The 17,754-nt window shown below is 35.5% G+C and overlaps 1 protein-coding gene across 2 annotated transcripts in view; it reads left to right on the top strand.

The window, feature by feature from the left end:
* The first annotated feature begins 626 nt into the window (after window positions 1–626).
* The window catches only part of LOC149035970 (clustered mitochondria protein homolog), a 26,421-nt gene continuing 9,293 nt past the window's right edge, over window positions 627–17,754 (top strand). The window contains exons 1-44 of one of the 2 annotated variants that reach the window (XM_089190231.1): window positions 627–795; window positions 1,243–1,418; window positions 2,346–2,431; window positions 3,042–3,213; window positions 3,838–3,981; window positions 4,629–4,765; window positions 5,102–5,171; window positions 5,554–5,638; window positions 5,857–5,935; window positions 6,531–6,577; window positions 6,677–6,720; window positions 7,157–7,216; window positions 7,372–7,415; window positions 7,778–7,870; window positions 8,020–8,111; window positions 8,451–8,527; window positions 8,994–9,019; window positions 9,185–9,232; window positions 9,437–9,509; window positions 9,916–10,007; window positions 10,174–10,214; window positions 10,746–10,800; window positions 10,902–10,980; window positions 11,139–11,253; window positions 11,348–11,417; window positions 11,714–11,879; window positions 12,128–12,196; window positions 12,382–12,443; window positions 12,600–12,677; window positions 12,777–12,847; window positions 13,132–13,204; window positions 13,350–13,416; window positions 13,656–13,708; window positions 13,960–14,001; window positions 14,405–14,462; window positions 14,808–14,901; window positions 14,987–15,063; window positions 15,196–15,305; window positions 15,428–15,479; window positions 15,571–15,667; window positions 15,968–16,010; window positions 16,428–16,508; window positions 16,672–16,797; window positions 17,337–17,422. In XM_089190231.1, the coding sequence (XP_089046357.1) occupies window positions 1,259–1,418; window positions 2,346–2,431; window positions 3,042–3,213; window positions 3,838–3,981; window positions 4,629–4,765; window positions 5,102–5,171; window positions 5,554–5,638; window positions 5,857–5,935; window positions 6,531–6,577; window positions 6,677–6,720; window positions 7,157–7,216; window positions 7,372–7,415; window positions 7,778–7,870; window positions 8,020–8,111; window positions 8,451–8,527; window positions 8,994–9,019; window positions 9,185–9,232; window positions 9,437–9,509; window positions 9,916–10,007; window positions 10,174–10,214; window positions 10,746–10,800; window positions 10,902–10,980; window positions 11,139–11,253; window positions 11,348–11,417; window positions 11,714–11,879; window positions 12,128–12,196; window positions 12,382–12,443; window positions 12,600–12,677; window positions 12,777–12,847; window positions 13,132–13,204; window positions 13,350–13,416; window positions 13,656–13,708; window positions 13,960–14,001; window positions 14,405–14,462; window positions 14,808–14,901; window positions 14,987–15,063; window positions 15,196–15,305; window positions 15,428–15,479; window positions 15,571–15,667; window positions 15,968–16,010; window positions 16,428–16,508; window positions 16,672–16,797; window positions 17,337–17,422 (3,494 nt within the window). In that variant the 5' untranslated portion in view covers window positions 627–795; window positions 1,243–1,258. Of the gene's footprint in view, window positions 796–1,021; window positions 1,152–1,242; window positions 1,419–2,345; window positions 2,432–3,041; window positions 3,214–3,837; window positions 3,982–4,628; window positions 4,766–5,101; window positions 5,172–5,553; window positions 5,639–5,856; window positions 5,936–6,530; window positions 6,578–6,676; window positions 6,721–7,156; window positions 7,217–7,371; window positions 7,416–7,777; window positions 7,871–8,019; window positions 8,112–8,450; window positions 8,528–8,993; window positions 9,020–9,184; window positions 9,233–9,436; window positions 9,510–9,915; window positions 10,008–10,173; window positions 10,215–10,745; window positions 10,801–10,901; window positions 10,981–11,138; window positions 11,254–11,347; window positions 11,418–11,713; window positions 11,880–12,127; window positions 12,197–12,381; window positions 12,444–12,599; window positions 12,678–12,776; window positions 12,848–13,131; window positions 13,205–13,349; window positions 13,417–13,655; window positions 13,709–13,959; window positions 14,002–14,404; window positions 14,463–14,807; window positions 14,902–14,986; window positions 15,064–15,195; window positions 15,306–15,427; window positions 15,480–15,570; window positions 15,668–15,967; window positions 16,011–16,427; window positions 16,509–16,671; window positions 16,798–17,336; window positions 17,423–17,754 lie in introns of those variants that run through there. The other variant, XM_089190232.1, reaches the window with a different exon arrangement.

Genomic DNA, 17,754 nt, shown 5'->3' with positions numbered 1-17,754 from the left:
CTAAGACAGGTAAAATAACTTCTCCCCGGCTGAGTTAATTGGAATCACTCTCGAACTGGCGGGGCTCAGTTGTTCCTCCTCCGAAACAATTCTTATGTCAATTTTGCTAAATCTGTTATCTTTTCATTTATATTTTTGTCAGTTCTTTATCAGTTTTGATTTATTTCAGTCGCTTTTGAGATTTAGGAAGCAGCTGAATCAGAATTTATCTTTTTAAGGAAGTTTGTCAGTTATTTTATTTAGATAAGTGGGCTTATCAAATAAGAATTGGTACTCTTTAAAATTTCCTTCAACTCATTTTTTTCTTTTTTGCCTCATTTTGCCTCATTTTACCGCTTTAGGCGCTATATTATTTCAATGCATCTGTCTATGAGACAAAATTTTGTTGCAAACTCCCATCCTGGCCCTCTATGCCGATGGGTGCGTATGGTACAACAGAGGGTACAGTCGGTAACTGGATGGCTACTATCTCAAGATAAGTTGAAATGGTGCATCTATTTTCTGTGTAGTTGCCAGACAGATCTTCCCCAATCCTTCTGATTGTTACCAGCAAAATAATATCAACGTAAGCACTACTTGCACGAAGTAATAGCACTACTTACACGAAGCCTAAGTCTACCGCTGACACTCCCCCTTGTTGCGTAATCCGCGCAGTTAACAAGTTGGCAAGTGGACCACGAGGGTGAATATACGGCACGGAGTGCGTCAACTGGGGTAGAGATTTCTGGCTTGATGTACCACGACAACCGGCACTTGTCTGTCTCTTCGTTCCGATTTTAACACTGCTGATTTTTGGTGAGCTATTAATGGCATCTGAGCATTTCAAAGTTACATCATAGGATTTACATCTCGCTCGGAGTGATAGAGGTTTTGTAATGAATGATCTGATAAGTTCGTACTACTAAGCGTTACTCAGGCTTGCAGGTCATTCCCTTTATCTTTAGTGTATCTTATGACTGGTAACATAAGACTACTGCTTGCCATCTTAAAATACCCAACAATTATGTCCACGAAAGGATATGCAAATGTAATTCACGTGGCCGTCCAGTGAGTTATATTTGTTACCCGGTCATGGAGGATTGCCTCTAAATAGTGTCATGATGCAATATAATATGACTTCTTGCTCTGACAAAAGGATATTCTTACTCAACGTAAATAAATTTATTCTGGTATTTTTTATTCACTGAGTATGCAAGGGTGAAATATTATTTCAATTACCGTGTTTTTATTTGGTTCTATTAGCTTTGAAGAATACATTATGCCATCTGTTACCGGACGTATCGAAGAGGTAAATATGACAGAGAACACAGGAAAATTACCTTGTCCTCATCTGAGAGAGAAAAGCGATGAAACACCACACATAGAGGAAAAGAAGGAAAAAGAAATCAAAGAGCAGGCCACTCAACTGGACGAAACAGGTAGGATTTATTAATCTTTCTATGCAGTATTAATGAAATCTCAACTCCTCGGCAATTTGCATAAAGTGATTTGTTTGGATTTATTCCTTGTTACTGTAAATTACTATTATGTCTAACTGTTAAGTAATTCGTGAAACTGAAAATTGTCATCTCGTAAACGCATTTATTTATTTTAATCTTTGGAACTCATGAGAATCGTGCCAAAGTCGCAGTATTGAGCACTGCAATTATTTAAATTGCGCCAAACTTACGTTCTTGTCTAATAGAATTGCGTTATGTAACCAAAACTTTTCGCCTTGGTGAAATGTTAAGGCATATTCGAACAAAAGTTCTGTTTTCAAGTGTCTGAAAACCACTGTCTTTGTCAAATAGTTGTCTGCGTATTTAAATTTGTTAATATGATTTATTTCTCTGTTATAAAAAAAGTAATATTGATACTCTGGTTGCTTTTTTTTTGCCGGTTTACTATACTCATTCTTAATTATTAATATGTACTAAGCTGGACCATATTGTTTCATTACTCTCTTATTGTTAACTTAAAGGGGATAAGTTGATAGTGGAGAAACTTTCCAACTGACAATAGGGTGAGCATGCAAAAATGTCTTGTCCATTTTTGCATTCTGACTTGGAATGATGGATGCCAGAAAGTTACCCTTGAGAATTTCAAAGCCTTCCTTACCAGCCTCTGAATTATGGACCATCAAATTTCCATTTGTGCTGTGTTTTTTAAGGGTAAATTTAAATATGATATTTGTGGCATAAATTACTTAAGATGTAACATGATGGAAATTACAAATTTCAAAATAGCTGAGATTTTAAATTTTTAGTTGATTCAAGATTTCTAGCAACCTGATTACTTGATTTTAGTCATAATGTTTCATTGTATTTAGACCAGTTGGCTCATATTTTCAACATCTGAACTCTTAGGAACAAAGGATGGTACAATTGTACAAACTGGAACAGTCAACTTACACTTTCTGATTCCTGGATCAAGTGAACCAATCACAGCCACAGTAAGTGGGTGTAAAGATATCTAAGTGTGCTTATTTGACATATTTTCAAAGGACATCCCATAGGTTTTTTGTAATATATTTCATACTGACATAAATAGATAATTAAAAATAGTTTATTCAATAATTCATATATGACCTTTGGACTGTGTTCAAACAAAGAGTTTATTGTTGTTTTGATCTTTATACAGAGCTCTGTCATGGGTTTTACTCTGAAAGTGTGCTTATTTTTTATTGTCTCTTAAATTTCCTGAAATTTTGATATATGGAAAGGTTTTTTTCTCTGTACCCTTGATACAATACAGAGGTACAGGACCAGTATGTTTCAGGTTGAGTTTTGGTTGGAATTATTTATGTAAGTAAACATCCACAGTTATTGGAGAGATGAGATGAATCAACATACTCTTAAAGTAGAGATTGCTGATTAATGAACTGAGTGACAGAAAAATATTTCTTGAAAACCAAATAAGTACTGAATATGTTAAGAAAGATCATCAATCTTACATGTACTTGACATTAAGAGACCAACAGCTCAATCTAGTGTAACAATATGTTACAAGAAATGTCAATAGGGGAGGACCTAACCATTTACTGTATCTAATTTTTTTTGCAGTTTTCCTTACAAGACAATGTTCAAGACCTCAGACAAATTGTTCTTGATCGACCAGAGAGCTGTTATAGGACTTGCTTCTCACTTCAAATAGATGGTGTACGACTAGACGATTTTGCTGAACTGAACATGATTGAAGGCCTAAAGGATGAAGCTACAATAAAGGTTGTAGAAGGTATGGTGCATATGATTTAATTACATTATACAAGTTAACAACATCTACTTTATTGGCTGTGAAAGACTGCAAATCAGCCACCTTTGAGGTTTTCATTATCTTTTGGTTTTCTTCTGTCAGTTCTCTGATAAATCCCTGTCAGCAAAGTGGATAGAATATTAAAGGTTTCCAGTTGAAGTGATGGCTTGGGTTATTGTGATGTGTTCATGAGCAAAGCACTTCACTAGCATGGTGCTTCACTCAAGAGTATAATGTTATTGGTAAAAATGAATGAACTGTTTGGGAAACCAGGGGTGTCAATGGACCATTCAGTGGAAGGAACAATACTCCTGGTTGTTTTATGCCATAGACTCTAGGGTATCCTTTATGTGCTGATCTTGGTATCTTGGTTTCTGTACAAGGCCAGACTAAGAATTTTCAAGCTATTTTGACTTTTTTTTTAATCAGATTTTGAGCCTTGATGTGTCATATTTTCCCTCACATGTTTTGATACATTGAATAATTTTTGACAATGTGTAGAGTTTTTTAATACAGTTATTATAGGTGAATAGTGTAACAGTACTGTGAGTACTCTGTATGTCTCAATGTAAAATAGTTTAGAAGTGTAATATATTCTGATTACAGAACCATATTCTGTAAGAGAAGCCCGCATACATCTGCGACGAATCAAAGATCTCCTCAGCACCAATTTTCATGTCAATGCCTATTCTGCAATAGACCATCTTTCTTTATCCTTCCTGTCTGCAGTAGCTGGTGTCGATGTAGAAGGTGAATTCATATTGTTGTTTAAGTGATTTTGAACTGACTACTTCATTGAGAATCTAACATATGGCTGTTAAACTATGTCTAGCACGCATCCACAGATCAGATTTATTGACTGGATATTTCCATTCAAAATTCCTACATTATCTAGCAGTTTTCATCAGAATCAAATTTCAAAATTTAGTTTTATTTTATATGTGATATTAAGTGGATCAAAAAACCAAAAGCTTACCAACCCAATTAGGTTTTTTAATGTTACATAATTGTACTTTCCACTGACTCTTTCTCCATTCTGACTTGTGTAACTGTATAAATGTTGAGATGTTGTAGCCTTCCATAGGCTTCTTATTTTGCTGGAAGGAATGCTAAATTTTGAAATTTGATTCTGGCAACTGCTAACTTTTAAAATAATTGAATCATGAAGGAAATCTATGGGGATATGCTGCACCTTTTTTCTGGTTTTCTCTCATGCAAGATCTTGGTTTAAATTCTATCAAATTATATTGCATATCATAAAACTTCAGGTTGGTTATGATAAAAAAAACTGCAGTTGATATTTCATACAATTGACCATTGCTGATTATATACACAGTTGCTGCTGTGTACTTACATGCCTGAATTTTTTAAAGTTTTGTATCTTTTTGTGATTGCAGAGGAAGTTTTACGTGTTAAGGGACAAAATGTGGGTACTGTTTCTACAGAGGAATGTCTACCTCCCACTCATGTGTTTGCTTCAGATGAAATTCCTTGTCTAATGGAACCTTTGTTCCCATCCAATGCAGAACCAAAGGTAATCAAAGTTTGAAGGCTGAGAGTTTCAAGACATATATGTAACATGGTTTTCAGGGTCAATTTCTCAAATGTTTTATCATGTGGTAACAGTGTTTCCTTGAACTAGCAAAGGAGTACTGCTTTGCTGATAGGATGACAGTGAAAGTGAATGTTGTTCAAGCAATATCATATTCCTGGAACACTTTATGGTCTAGCTAGTCAATTATCAGAATCAATCAGATCTTTTGTGCAACCCATGTTCCTGATAAATGTTTATAATTATCATTATTTTATGTTAATTTTACTCATCCTTATTTATCTGTTCAATTTACAATTTATTTGTTTGTATATTCAGCTTCCACAATGTTTGAAGCAGTTATCTCCAAGTGCATGGAACCCTCCTCCTGGGAATAGACGACTTGCAGGTTAGAGACACATTATCACCCTCATGAATGTAAGGTGACCTTATGCAGCCTTGGAAAGGAAACAAAAAATCAGAATACTTATAGGAAACAAGAAGCTAAAAGTCTCTTTGTGCAACTGAAGGAGAAACCAAGTAATGGGTTAAAGGATAGACTCTATTGATTCATAAGGGGAACCCTGATTAATTTTTAAAAGTGATTGTAGCAAGAGGTTTTGTTTCCTTGCCCAATACATCTTTTTCTTTTGTGCCTTAATGTGCCCAAGTACTTGGACTTGTTCCCTTTTGAAAGGAATGTTTCTGTTGATTTCCTTAGCCCCCTCAAAAATTGAAAGTGATTTTTTTATGGTGCTGACTGTTGTTGGTTAAACTGCATTTTCTATCAGGGGACCTCCTATATATTGATGTGGTTACTTTAGAAGATGTTCAAGTGAACATTACTGCTTCCACAGGTGGATTTTTTGTGAACAGGTTAGTTTTACTTATGTATCTAATAACTAAAAATAGTAATGATAATGATGATTATGACAATCATGGTAATCTCTGTAATGATACTGATGATAATGCACTTGTTGATAATGATAAAGGAATGAACCCTTAGATACATGTTGCACTTGTAAGTTGTTGTTGAATCATGTTAATTTGCATGTGTGAGAATTTGAGGGGTATGTTTTCTTTATTTATTGTAGAACACATGATGGAGTATTTAATACTCAACCTCATAGTGAGCCATGTCGTTCACATACACTTGTAGGACTTTTAAACCAGGTAAGCTTCTGTGTGCAGTTGTAGTAGTAGTCTCCATCAGATATTGACATTACTTAGCAATTACTGATGGATTTAACATGCAAATAAATGTCTTTCTTAATTCTGAACTTGTAGGAGTGATCAGTAGTTTTTTTTGGCCTTAAAATGTCCATCAACATTCAAACAAACTGTTATTATGAGAAAAATATCAGGGGGTAGTGTGAGAAAGAAAAGATGGAAAGGTTGTCAGTGGGATAATTAAAATTCTGATTTGTAAGCTACACACTCTTTCTGTTCCCTTTTGTACTTGCTTTTGGGAAGTTTGACTGTGGTACTAAGTACATCATTGGTACAATATTAGCACAGATGGTAGTATACATTTCAGCATGTTGAAATTGTTATTTTCAGTAGGTTTTCTAATCTCAAATCACTTTCTTCCCTTTTTCAGTTAAGTCCTATGTTTAGGAAGCATGTTGAAATTGTTATTTTCAGTAGGTTTTCTAATCTCAAATCACTTTCTTCCCTTTTTCAGTTAAGTCCTATGTTTAGGAAGCATGTTGAAATTGTTATTTTCAGTAGGTTTTCTAATCTCAAATCACTTTCTTCCCTTTTTCAGTTAAGTCCTATGTTTAGGAAGAACTTTGCCCTTTTGCAGAAGACAAGGTATGAAGACTTTGCTCTCCTTTTTTAGAGGTCAATTAGAATTTAACAGTTTCTACATCAAACAACTAGCTACAACTGATTTATCTGTGAATTTTTCAGCTTAAAAAGACATCCTCTTGAAGTCATTCCAACTCCTTTTCAAGGTATAGTTACACAGACATCACTCCTCTCTTTTGTGCTTGATTGCTTGATTTTTCAAGAGAGTTATCACAGTTACTCTCTAATAAAGAAACAGTGAAACATTTCTTTTATGTTTGTACTTTAGAAGCCTCTTATACATGGTAGACACAGTGGGCTTTTGTGTTGTGTACTGTACCGCAGATTTAAGGGTGTGGGAAGCACATTTGACTCAGCGAGCGCTATTTACCTCCCAATCCCGAGGATGGATAGGTATAAGAATACTGAGGGGAAATGAGACAAACTGTTGTGAAGGAGGTGGAGGGGGGGGGGGCTGCAATGGAATGGAGTCCCATTGAGGAGCATTTGCAGCACAAGCCACATAGCATATAAAAGTGCATGTGACTAAAAGAGACACATGTCACTGCGAATCATTGCTAATCCCATTTTATTACCTTTCAGTGTTTCCTTGGGCTGTTCCTCAGACAGAACATACCAGTGACACTCTTAGGGCAGAAGATGGTGGGTATTTTAATTTAATTCCTCATATCTTCTGGTAGTCATGCTGAGCCAACCATAACCAAATGACCTTGATTTCTAAAGCACATTGATTGAAATATGTTAATACCAAGAATTATTTAATATGTACAATTCCAATACTTTTTTTTCTTCTTCAGCCGCTGCAGTTCGCATTGGATATGAAGAACACATGCCTGGACAGGTGAGAATAATTATTATAGGTATAGTTCACGGATGGTCTGTTGTAAAAAGATTAATTTGAATGTTTTTGTTTACCTCCTAAATTTAACAGAAAACCACACCACTCCTCAATTTAATGAAACACCACTATTTTACATTGGAGTAGCTAGGGTTTCATACCTGAGCCCATAAAAGTGGGCTTGAGTCTGTATGAAGAGTCCTGGACGTCAATGGCATTCATTCTCTTATTAGCCCCTTTTTACGCCCTTATTATAGTTCTTTCACTTTACAAAATATTGCTAACCTTCTATGACTTTTTTATGTGAATATTCTATGTATGAATTGTGCTACATGAACTGAACCTCTGTTTTTAAAATTTTTCAGCTTCGTGACTGGAATGAAGAACTCCAGTCTGCTAGGGAATTGCCAAAGGAAACCATGCAACAGCGTCTTCTAAGAGACAGGGCAATTTTTAAGGTATGTGAGACTATTTAGAATGCAAGAAATACCTCAGAGAAAATTTTGCTAAGCTGTAGAACCAAAATATACCATGAATATGGATGGAGTGAACACATTACACTGTATTTCGAATTTGCCAATTGAGGTTTTCTGTCATTTGCTTTTAGATCACAAGTGATTTTGTTTCTGCTGCAACCAGAGGTGCAATGGCTGTTGTTGATGGTAATGTCATGGCAATAAACCCAGGAGAAGATGAGAAGTAAGTTTCAAAACCTAATGACAATAAAGACTAAGTGATATAGAACTTTTCTAGTACCCTAATAGGTCTGTAGGAAACAAATTAGAACATAACAGAGTTCAGAATCAAAGAAGATCAGTTAATCCCAAGGGTTGCTGGTCTGGGTGAGTGTTGCCCTTAGTGGGTTTGTCAGGGACATTGACTGATGTTTTGACAACCCAAAGAGACATTGTTATCAGAGTATGTGATTGATCAGTTTCAATCTTTGGTGATGTAAGGATGCATAGTAACATAGTGTCTTGAGTAAGTAGTTAGTTTTATTGTGCTAACTAAAAACTCATGGATGTGTTATTTGTGTAGGAAAAGGATGTTCATCTGGAACAACATTTTCTTCAGTTATGCATTTGATAGCAGAGACCATTTTGAGGCTGTGGGAGGTAAGCTGACAGTTTAAAAGGAACATTAAACTAGGATTCAAAGCAACAAGATAATTTCGTGTTTGTAGATTCAGCCCAAACTTCTCCCTACTGGTATTTTTAAAATGTCACTCAGACATTGCATATATTTCTTGTGGCTCAATTTGGTTTTTTTGTTGAAATGTTATTGAACCAGTTTGATTTTTGTTTTCCTTTCTCTCAGCTTTTGTCAATGAGAAGAATCAACTTTCTTATCCCTCAGAAATTGTTTATTTTTTTAATGTGAGATTTATTTAATGAAATCAGTCAGATGGCTTCCTTTGAAAATTCAAATTCAAAGTCAGACGTGATGAATTAAAAACAGCTTTACAAAGAAAACCAGTTGCTGGAAGAAAAACATTAAGTCATTAAACTTTAATCTCTGAGCATGACAAAAAAAATTAAATTAAACCTCATTAACTTTTGTTCATTTCATTACTTTTGTCAGGTGATGAGGCGGCATATGCTGCTGCTGTAAGTTCTCAGTTATTGTCTATTACTTGCTTGTTTAAAAATCTTACTCTTCTCTTATTACAACTTATTAAGGGAGTATGCTTAGTTTGTAATAACTCTATAACTAGCATTTGATATTTATTTGAGGATTACAACATGCAAGTGATTTTATGACATTTTCTACAGGGAGGAGATCTCCGAGGAGTTATGGCATATAACAGATTGGACACACAGGTTTGTGATTTAAGATACAACTGTGGGTGCCATTGAGAGTTCTGTTTGAAGAGTAGAGAGAGAAAAGTTGCTTGTTTCTCTCAGTTTGGATAGTTAATACAGTGTACTTGTCCTTAGTTGATGGATCTATCAGTATATGTGTTTATGTTTAACACAATTTTATAACAGGCCAATTGATACAAGATAGGTGTCTGTTTTCTGCAGGGTCTCTTCACTCTTAGCACAGTTATAGTAGATTACCGTGGCTACAGGGTCATTGGTCAGTCCATCATCCCAGGTAAAATTTCAATTTTCATTTTAATTGTATTTGAGGATTGTTAGGCTTAGTGTTGGGGGAACAAGGATGTGTCCTTACCACTGTGGTCTGAGTATGATCTATTCTCACATTGGGTCATGTGTTGGTCTAATTTGTGGTTTGTTCTCCACCCTGCTTTCAGAGTTTTTTGAAAGGTGCGGTGGTTTCACTCTCTCCATTAAAACAAATGCTTCAATTGTTGTATCAACCTGGAATAAGAGGACTAAGAGTCATGTACTTTGTGGATATGTCAGCACTCATTCTAACAGCAGGGAAATATTTATTGTTTAGTAATTATAGCATGCAAACAATAACAGTATGACCTTGTTTGCATGGTGCACATGTGATTTTATCTGTTCATTAAATATATCAAGTCTGTATTCTTCAGGAATTCTCCAGCGTGAACAGGAGCAGTCAGTTATTTATGGTTCAGTGGACTCAGGGAAAAATGTCTCAAGTCATGGGAAGTTTTTGGAGCTGGTGAGAGAATTACCAAACACATACTTAGTAATGTGTTATTCTTCTGTTTTAGTAGTCATCAGGCATCCTTTGTGTATAAGGATTACTGCTAAAATGTTTAATGTAGAATGAACTTAGCTGTGTATTTGGTTAATGATAATAACTAAATGTTTTATGTCACTTTCAGCTTCACAATGCTGGCAAGTCTATTCGAATAAGACCTCACAAGTATGGAACCTCTCATTTCTTAAATTCTATTCAATGTGTTTCAAGTATTCTTTTCTATGAATGCAAAGAATGGAACAGATGGCTCAGCACTTCAAAGCTAGGTTTTACAGACTCTTGGATTAAAAAAGGAGTTCACTGATAAACGAGAATTGTTATTACAGAAAAGCAGAACGAAAACATACACGGAGACACTAGGATTGCACATAGAAGTAATCAAGTTGGTTTCTTTACCGGAAAATTGAACTTAATTATATTTGATCAATTGCTAATCCATTATTTAATGTAAAAGGGGTAGATTATGCATGGAGGCCTCTGACAGTCACACCCTGTGCGAGTGTGCAGCAGCGAGATTAAAATTAATTGCCTGTATTGTCTTAGATTTGAAGCTTACTCAAGCTGTTGTGCTTATAATTTACAATCTCAAAACCTCATTTTATAATGATATAATTTATCTCAACAAATTTATTTTTTATCAGTACTGATGATTAATTTGTCAATATCAATTAGTTGTTAATATGAATTGCTTGGTAGGGTTCTAAACTCAGATGGTGAGGAGGTTGAACTTTGTTCTTCAGTGGAATGTAAAGTGAGTAAACTCTGATCTTCTTCCCTAACTGAAATGTAGGAAAGGATTCTGGTTTGGGAAGTTGATGATTTACTAAACATCTCTCCAAATCTCTGAATCAGGGCATCATAGGGTCTGATGGGCGACATTATATATTGGATCTGTTCAGAACTTTTCCACCAGATGCTAACTTTTTGGGAGGTAAGTGATTGATTTTGATGTTCTTTAAGTGTTAATTAGCAGGGGATGAAAACTGTAAAGTATCTGTTGCTGTCTAGAAAGCAGTGTATGCTAAGGATTTTGAGTATTCTCCAACAGTTGTAGGCATTAAATTTGAACTATCTTTTTTCTTTTATTAGAGAGAAAACAAAGCTGTGATAATGAAGATGAAAAAGGGAACAAGTTCATGTTTCCTCGTCCATATAAGCACAAACTTTGTTGTTTGAGACCGGAGCTTATTGAGGGATTTGTTGCGTAAGTATTGGTGCTTTAAAATACATTGAGTTTTTGAAAGCGTGTTGTAGTCATTAAAATAATACCCAGTGCTTTTTCATCAATTTTCTCACAGGTTGCGTTATGTGCTTTTCCTGAAGTTGGTTGCCATGCATGTGTCAGCTGCTAAACAGAAGGAAATGCAGGTAACTGTCAAAATGGGAAATATTTGTCCATAGCTAAGCATTTTTCCACAATGTAAATGAAGTTTAAGACATGCAGTGTGACAAAACTGACAAATTGACCAACTGATAAAGCCCTCTGTTTGCCAAAACAAAGGTATGAAAGGAAACCACTTGGAAAATTGTCAGCAAAGAAACTGCCAGATCAATGCACATACATGTTTTGCAGTTTGTTAATGGGTTGCGTGCAAGTAAGGAGATATCCCTTCCCCAGTTCCACAGATGGAACAAACTCACTGTTCAACCTCATTTAATTGCAGAACAAGAATGATGAAAAACCTGTGGATGATGTGGAAGGTGAGAAGATTGAGTGTCCATACAAGAATAAACAAATCAGTGAAGGAAATGTTGAGGGTGGAAGCAAATTAGAAGACGCTGTGAAAGAGGCAGAGGAGAGTACATCTATATCATCTGACAATTCCACAGGTTAGTTAAAGAAGCAAACCAAGTAATAATAACAAAGAGATTTTAACAGTTAAACATGGGAAACTTGAAGCAAATTTGTGTCAGAGCAGGAATGATGCATTGGAAGGAGTGATCACCCTTCACTGTTAGGGCCCTGATTCTATTCCCAAACCTGGTGTCACATTTGGGCGGAATATTTTGTTGGTTCTCAGTTAAGACTGAGTAAAATCAGTTTTTGATTATTGTTTTGCAATCCTAATTTCTCTCAGATGCAGGTGACATTTCATCAGATGCAATTAAATCAGCCTCCAAAGCTGTTGGTTCAATTAGTGAATCAGGTTGGCACTTTGGCATGTTTCATCACTGATAGCTGTGCTTTTTATTAACATAGAATCATTTAACAGCCTGAATTATGGTTAGGCATTATGCAAAACACTTCATCTTTTTTTTACTTCTTTTTGTGACTTTTAAAAGTAAATGAGAGAAAGTTGTAGTCATAGCTAATGTTGTTTTTCTGCAACAGAGTTTGATGTAAGATTTAACCCTGACATCTACGCACCTGGAATAAAGCATGCACCTTCTGAGGTAGTGTTTGTTTCTTCCTAAGGATAATTATTTGTACATTTGATGGCTCTACAACCAATGTGCACAACATTCTGCAAAAAAATGTTGATTGGTTGTTAAATGAGTGTGGCAATGACATATGGAGTTCATTTACTTAATGCTATTCTTTTAATCTAGGAGGTGGCATTGTCATGTGATAAGCTATTAGTACAGGATGCATCTGACTTTTTAGCAGAAACAGTCATTATAAAAATGGTTAGTAGTTGCTTCATACTTTCCTAAAATAATGTTAACCTAGGCATGGATCGAAGTGTTTTTTGTGTAACCCTGTCACACTCTTACATACCATTTTAGGTGGAAGATTTTATAAGTTTATCCCAGACACCACTTGATGGCTCACAGTTATCAGAGATTATGCACAGTAGGTAAGTTGTCATTAAAGTATGCCCTTGAGAAACAACTCAGGTCTTAATTTAATAGCATCAAAACTGCCCCCTCCCCCCCCCCCTTTTAAAAAAATTGACTGTTAGAGTGTGACCCTTTTTATGGCCCTGTATCTCCTTGGAAGCTGGAAGGGGATGAGCGAGTGATCTTTCAGCAGTTGTCTCAAATATTATTTATTTGGGATCTCCTAGTTAGAGCAATCCTTTTTGTAAGGCAAAGGTAATTAATGTTTTTAAATTTTGTATGAATTGTTTTCTTTTGATAGGGGCATAAACATGAGGTACTTAGGTAAAGTTGCATCGATTTTGGCTCTGCGGGCAGATCTTGAACATGTATATGTAAGTGCACTTGATTGCTACTGAGATGATTATCCTCTGAGTGGATGGGTCAACAACAGCAACTTTTAACCCAAAAAAAACTGCATCCCTTTGTGAAATGATCAAGGGACTGTCAATGAAAATTCTTTGTTTTTGTTTCATGTAGAAAATTGCAATAATGGAAATGATCACCAGGACTGTGAAGCAACTGTTTAAACTGCACATGCAAAGTGGTAAATCTATAATGTTTCACATTGTTTTTTTTTTTGTAATAATTGTTACTAACAATTCATGATATTATTTTGTTGGTGCTTCAAAATTTTCAAATCAAAGCAATTAGAAGTCTTCTGTTTTAACCCCATGATCACACAATGTTCTGGTCATTTTTGTTTGATAGGTAAGTGTTTGATGACATGTTATATCAAGTCAGAAATTTCACTGACCTTTGCTTTCGTTCTTTTTTTGTTGACAGCAAATTTGAGGACGCTTTCAGTTGCAGTTAGTCACTTTTTGAATTGCTACCTGGTAAGTGACACGATTCTTTGATCTTAAGAGATCATATTTGTCACAATTTTGCAACTTGGTTTAACAGGTCTTATAAGGTTGGGAAAGCACTTTGACAGGGTTGAGGAATTTTAATGCAGAAAACCAGTGTGACAGGTTTCCGACAAGTGGTTCATTTGTGGTAAAAATAAGGGAAACAAGCTCTTTTCCTTGATTCACAAATACATGGTGGCTTAAATGCATGCCTTAAGGACAAATTTCTTTATTTTCAGGGTGTATATCCCAATCCTCAGCCTCATCTCCCAGCTGAAGAGGTACAGTATGCTATCTGTTAAGTTAATTTTTCCAGAATTTACGGCAGTATGCTTTGTGTGGTGGAAGTTAAAGGGGCCTGAGTTAATGATCAGCCTGCAAGACTGGAGGTGAGAAGGTTTATAGCATAACCCCTGGTGTTGGGCTCAGTTACCAGCCACTGTCAATGAAATGATCCCATACTCCTTTGTGAGAAGGATTGTGGACTAGTACAGGGAAAAGGGTTTAATCAAACTTCTGATGAGGCATGGTAATGTCTTCTGAGTGTTAGGCAAGCAGCTCTCACACTTCCTGAATATAAATGGGTACTAGGAAATTGTCAGGGAAACTAACTTGAATGCTGGCTGGTGCAGCCTTCCAATTGACATGCATGCCTTTTGTTAACCATTTCATTTCCTCCTCAAGGTTATAAACAAGAAGAAAAAGAGTAAAAGGAAACCACTGAAAACATCAGTAAATGGAGGTAAATTAAATGAAAAAAATAGAATGATTCTTTTATATAGTATGAAGTATCACTGACAGTGACTGCTATTTTTGCTATAGTTTTAGTTCTACATACGGTTTTGTTTTGTTTTTGTTTCTGTAAATTTTGAATTGGCGATCTTAACAGTGTGAAGAATTTTAAACACTTTTAAACCTAAAATATTTCTTACAAAGCCAACAACTAATTTGTGGTTTAGTTGGTAGAGAATATGACTGCAGATTTGTATCTGACAAGGGTCTAAATCTTCATCATGACTTTATTTTTGTCATACTTTCCTGACAAACGTTAGAGGCCTTTCTGTATGTTTATTCATGTCCTTTTTAGCATCCACTGTAGCCTGGGCAACACTTACTCCAGAGGAACTTTGGAAATCAATAGTTGATGACACAGAAAAGCAATTTGGATTTGAGCTTAAATGGTATGGATTCATGTTCAATATTTTTGGTGTCATTTTTGGGTATTGTTAATTGAAAATATTATCTGCTTGTGCTTCCTATTTGCAGCAAAAACAGTGATGAAGTTCTCCTGTCATACCGCATACACAGAATTTCCCTGCTGAGGTTACTCTGCTTAAAAACAGGTAAATTGACTCCAGGATATTATCATGGCAATGCATGTCTCAAGGTTTCCATCTTTCAATAGTGAACTGTAATAGATAAGAAATAAAGAATGAATCATTCACTTGTTAATTGCTTCTGTTTGTCTTCTGCAGGTGTCCAGATATTATTGCGAGATTATGATTTTGAGAGCAGGAAACACCCAACTTTCACAGAGGATGACATAATGAATTTGTTTCCGATAGTAAAACACACCAATCCAAAGGTCAGTATAAGAGGTATATGTTTTGTTCTTGTGTTCCAACAGTCAAAGGGGTGAAAGATTATGTCACATGTAGAATCAAAGCACTAAATCTGTTAAATAATACTTCTTCAATGTGTTTGCAGGCATATGATGCATCAGCAATATTTGAAGCAGCCCAAGGCCGCCTTCAAGGAGGTAGATTTTACAGAAGATATATACTCAAACTTCATGATGTGTAAATATAACATGGTTGAACTTATTGTATATGTATTATTGTCTGGTTCAGGTCTTCTTGGTGAAGCACATGAACTCATGGTAGAAGCTCTCAATCTTTTCCATCAAGTGTATGGTCCATTACATGCTGATATTGCTACTTGCTACAGGTATAACTCATATTTCTCTGTTGTTAAGTCCACTGCCACTTATTTCATTTGGTGCAAGATTGAGAGGGATCTTAAAGGTATTTATTGTTACATAACTAAAGCTTGACTAATATTTAAGTGGAAATGTTGTGACAGCTTTTGATAATGGTTTTACAAATATTTTGCTTCCATGACAGTTCTTTTTAGATCCTGTAGCAGTGACAAATACTGTCTGTTAATCAACCCAAAAATTCTTATGATTTTGCTCTTGGTTATTTTTTTCACCTTCTTTTTTTAAATTGGATTTATTTTGAACCATAGGGCAATTGCAAGGCTTCATTACTTGGCTGAAGATGCTGTTCAGGTTAGTGTAAGCCACTGTGATTTGTGTTTACTATTTGTTACATTGTTGTGTTACGTATTCAAGTTTATGATAAATATGGTCAGAAGTTCTGCAATGTAGCAGTTAGCATTTTGGACCCTGGATCAAGTGGTTGAGTTTGAGACCCAGCCAGTGTAACTAATTGATTGCATTGTTTCCATGGCCAAGATACTTTACTCACAGTTCTTCTCTCTACCTTAGAGTATAAATGGATACTGGCAAACTGCTGGTAGATTTGGTGGAATTCAAGGCAGTTACATTCAATAAACTTTCACTCAGTTGGAGAGGAGTAGCAATACTCGTTATCCAGTTGATTTGTCTTTCAGTTATTAGGCTCATGAGGCTTAATGCCAACTACTGCTAAGTTGACTGTGTAATTTTTGTTTCTTTATTTTGCAGGCTGTCAGTTATCAGAAGAAGGCTGTGATAGTTTGTGAGAGAGTATTTGGTGTGGATCATCCAGACACAGTTATTGCCTATGTAAGACAAAAATCAATTCCTAAATTGATTATTCCCCCACTCCAAAAAAAAATTAGTTCCTGTTTTGCAGTTAAACAGTTGACAAATTCATGTTTTACTACTTGGGGGTTATTTTAGTTTACTTTTTCAAATTAATAAATGCCTTTTTGTTTTAACATGACAGGTCCACTTGGCTCTGTATTGTCACAATGCAGGACTGGCATCAGTGGCATTGAAGCTGATGTATCGTGCAAGACACCTGGCAGTGTTGGTGTATGGAGAAGGACATCCTGATATGGCTACCTTTGATGTAAATATTTACCCAACTTCAAAAGTTGAATAGTTAAACATAACAGTTTTGCCTTCCACAAAAAATAGAGATTCCTATACCATACAAAACTTATCCAGAAAACCAAACTTAAGCTATGAAGTTTTTCAATATGCTCATGTGTAATCTGTAACATTCTTTTCCATCTTTTACTGTTGTGGGTTGATATTTTCTACATTGGTCTTTTTTCCTACCTTACCAATCTAATATTTTATGGTTTCTGTAATATCAAGGGCTGATTTTACTTGTGGCATAATTGCATCATGTTTTCTAACAGTCCTTTATCAAATGTGTAGCTGCCTACATTCTCATTTAGCACATAGTTCAAGTCAATAATCATTAATTTACCATGTACATGTACACTATAAGTGATTTGAGCATCCATCACCCTTAACAAAGCCAGTTACTATGAGGGTGACCTACCCGCATGTAATTTTGTTTGTGTCGCCTGATCTACCAGTAATTTATTCTACATTTACAGCCTCTAACACTTATTTTTATCCCATTCCTCATTTGATCAGAGCAACATTGGGCTCATCCTACATGGACAGCGGGAGTTCAAGATATCTGAAAAATTTCTTGAGAAAGCTCTTGATGTACAACTGAAGTAAGCTATACATATCCCTGTGTTCTCCTTTTTCTTTCCAATCAACTTATCAGCCCCTTACTGATAAAAGTTTATGGAGTTTATAACAGGATTTTATTGCAATGAAGTAACTTTCATGTTTTATGTCTAATATGGTTAGAACATTGATTATGTTATCTGGGAAAATTATATCTAGCCAGGGATAGGCCCTCATCTTTGCTAGCACTGCAGCATGAATGTTTCTTTGCCCCTGAGTAAGGTGAAGACTTAGGCAAAGAAAGTGGGCAAGACATCCACAAAGGATCTTACATTAATAATTGTTATCAGTGTCAGGTATACAATTCAGCTCCCTT

This window comes from Pocillopora damicornis, chromosome 12 (genome assembly GCF_964200805.1).
Source record: "Pocillopora damicornis chromosome 12, jaPocDami1.2, whole genome shotgun sequence".
NCBI lineage: Eukaryota > Metazoa > Cnidaria > Anthozoa > Scleractinia > Pocilloporidae > Pocillopora > Pocillopora damicornis.
The sequence above is the reverse complement of the archived record's forward strand: the minus strand, read 5'-3'. Positions and strand labels throughout refer to the sequence as shown.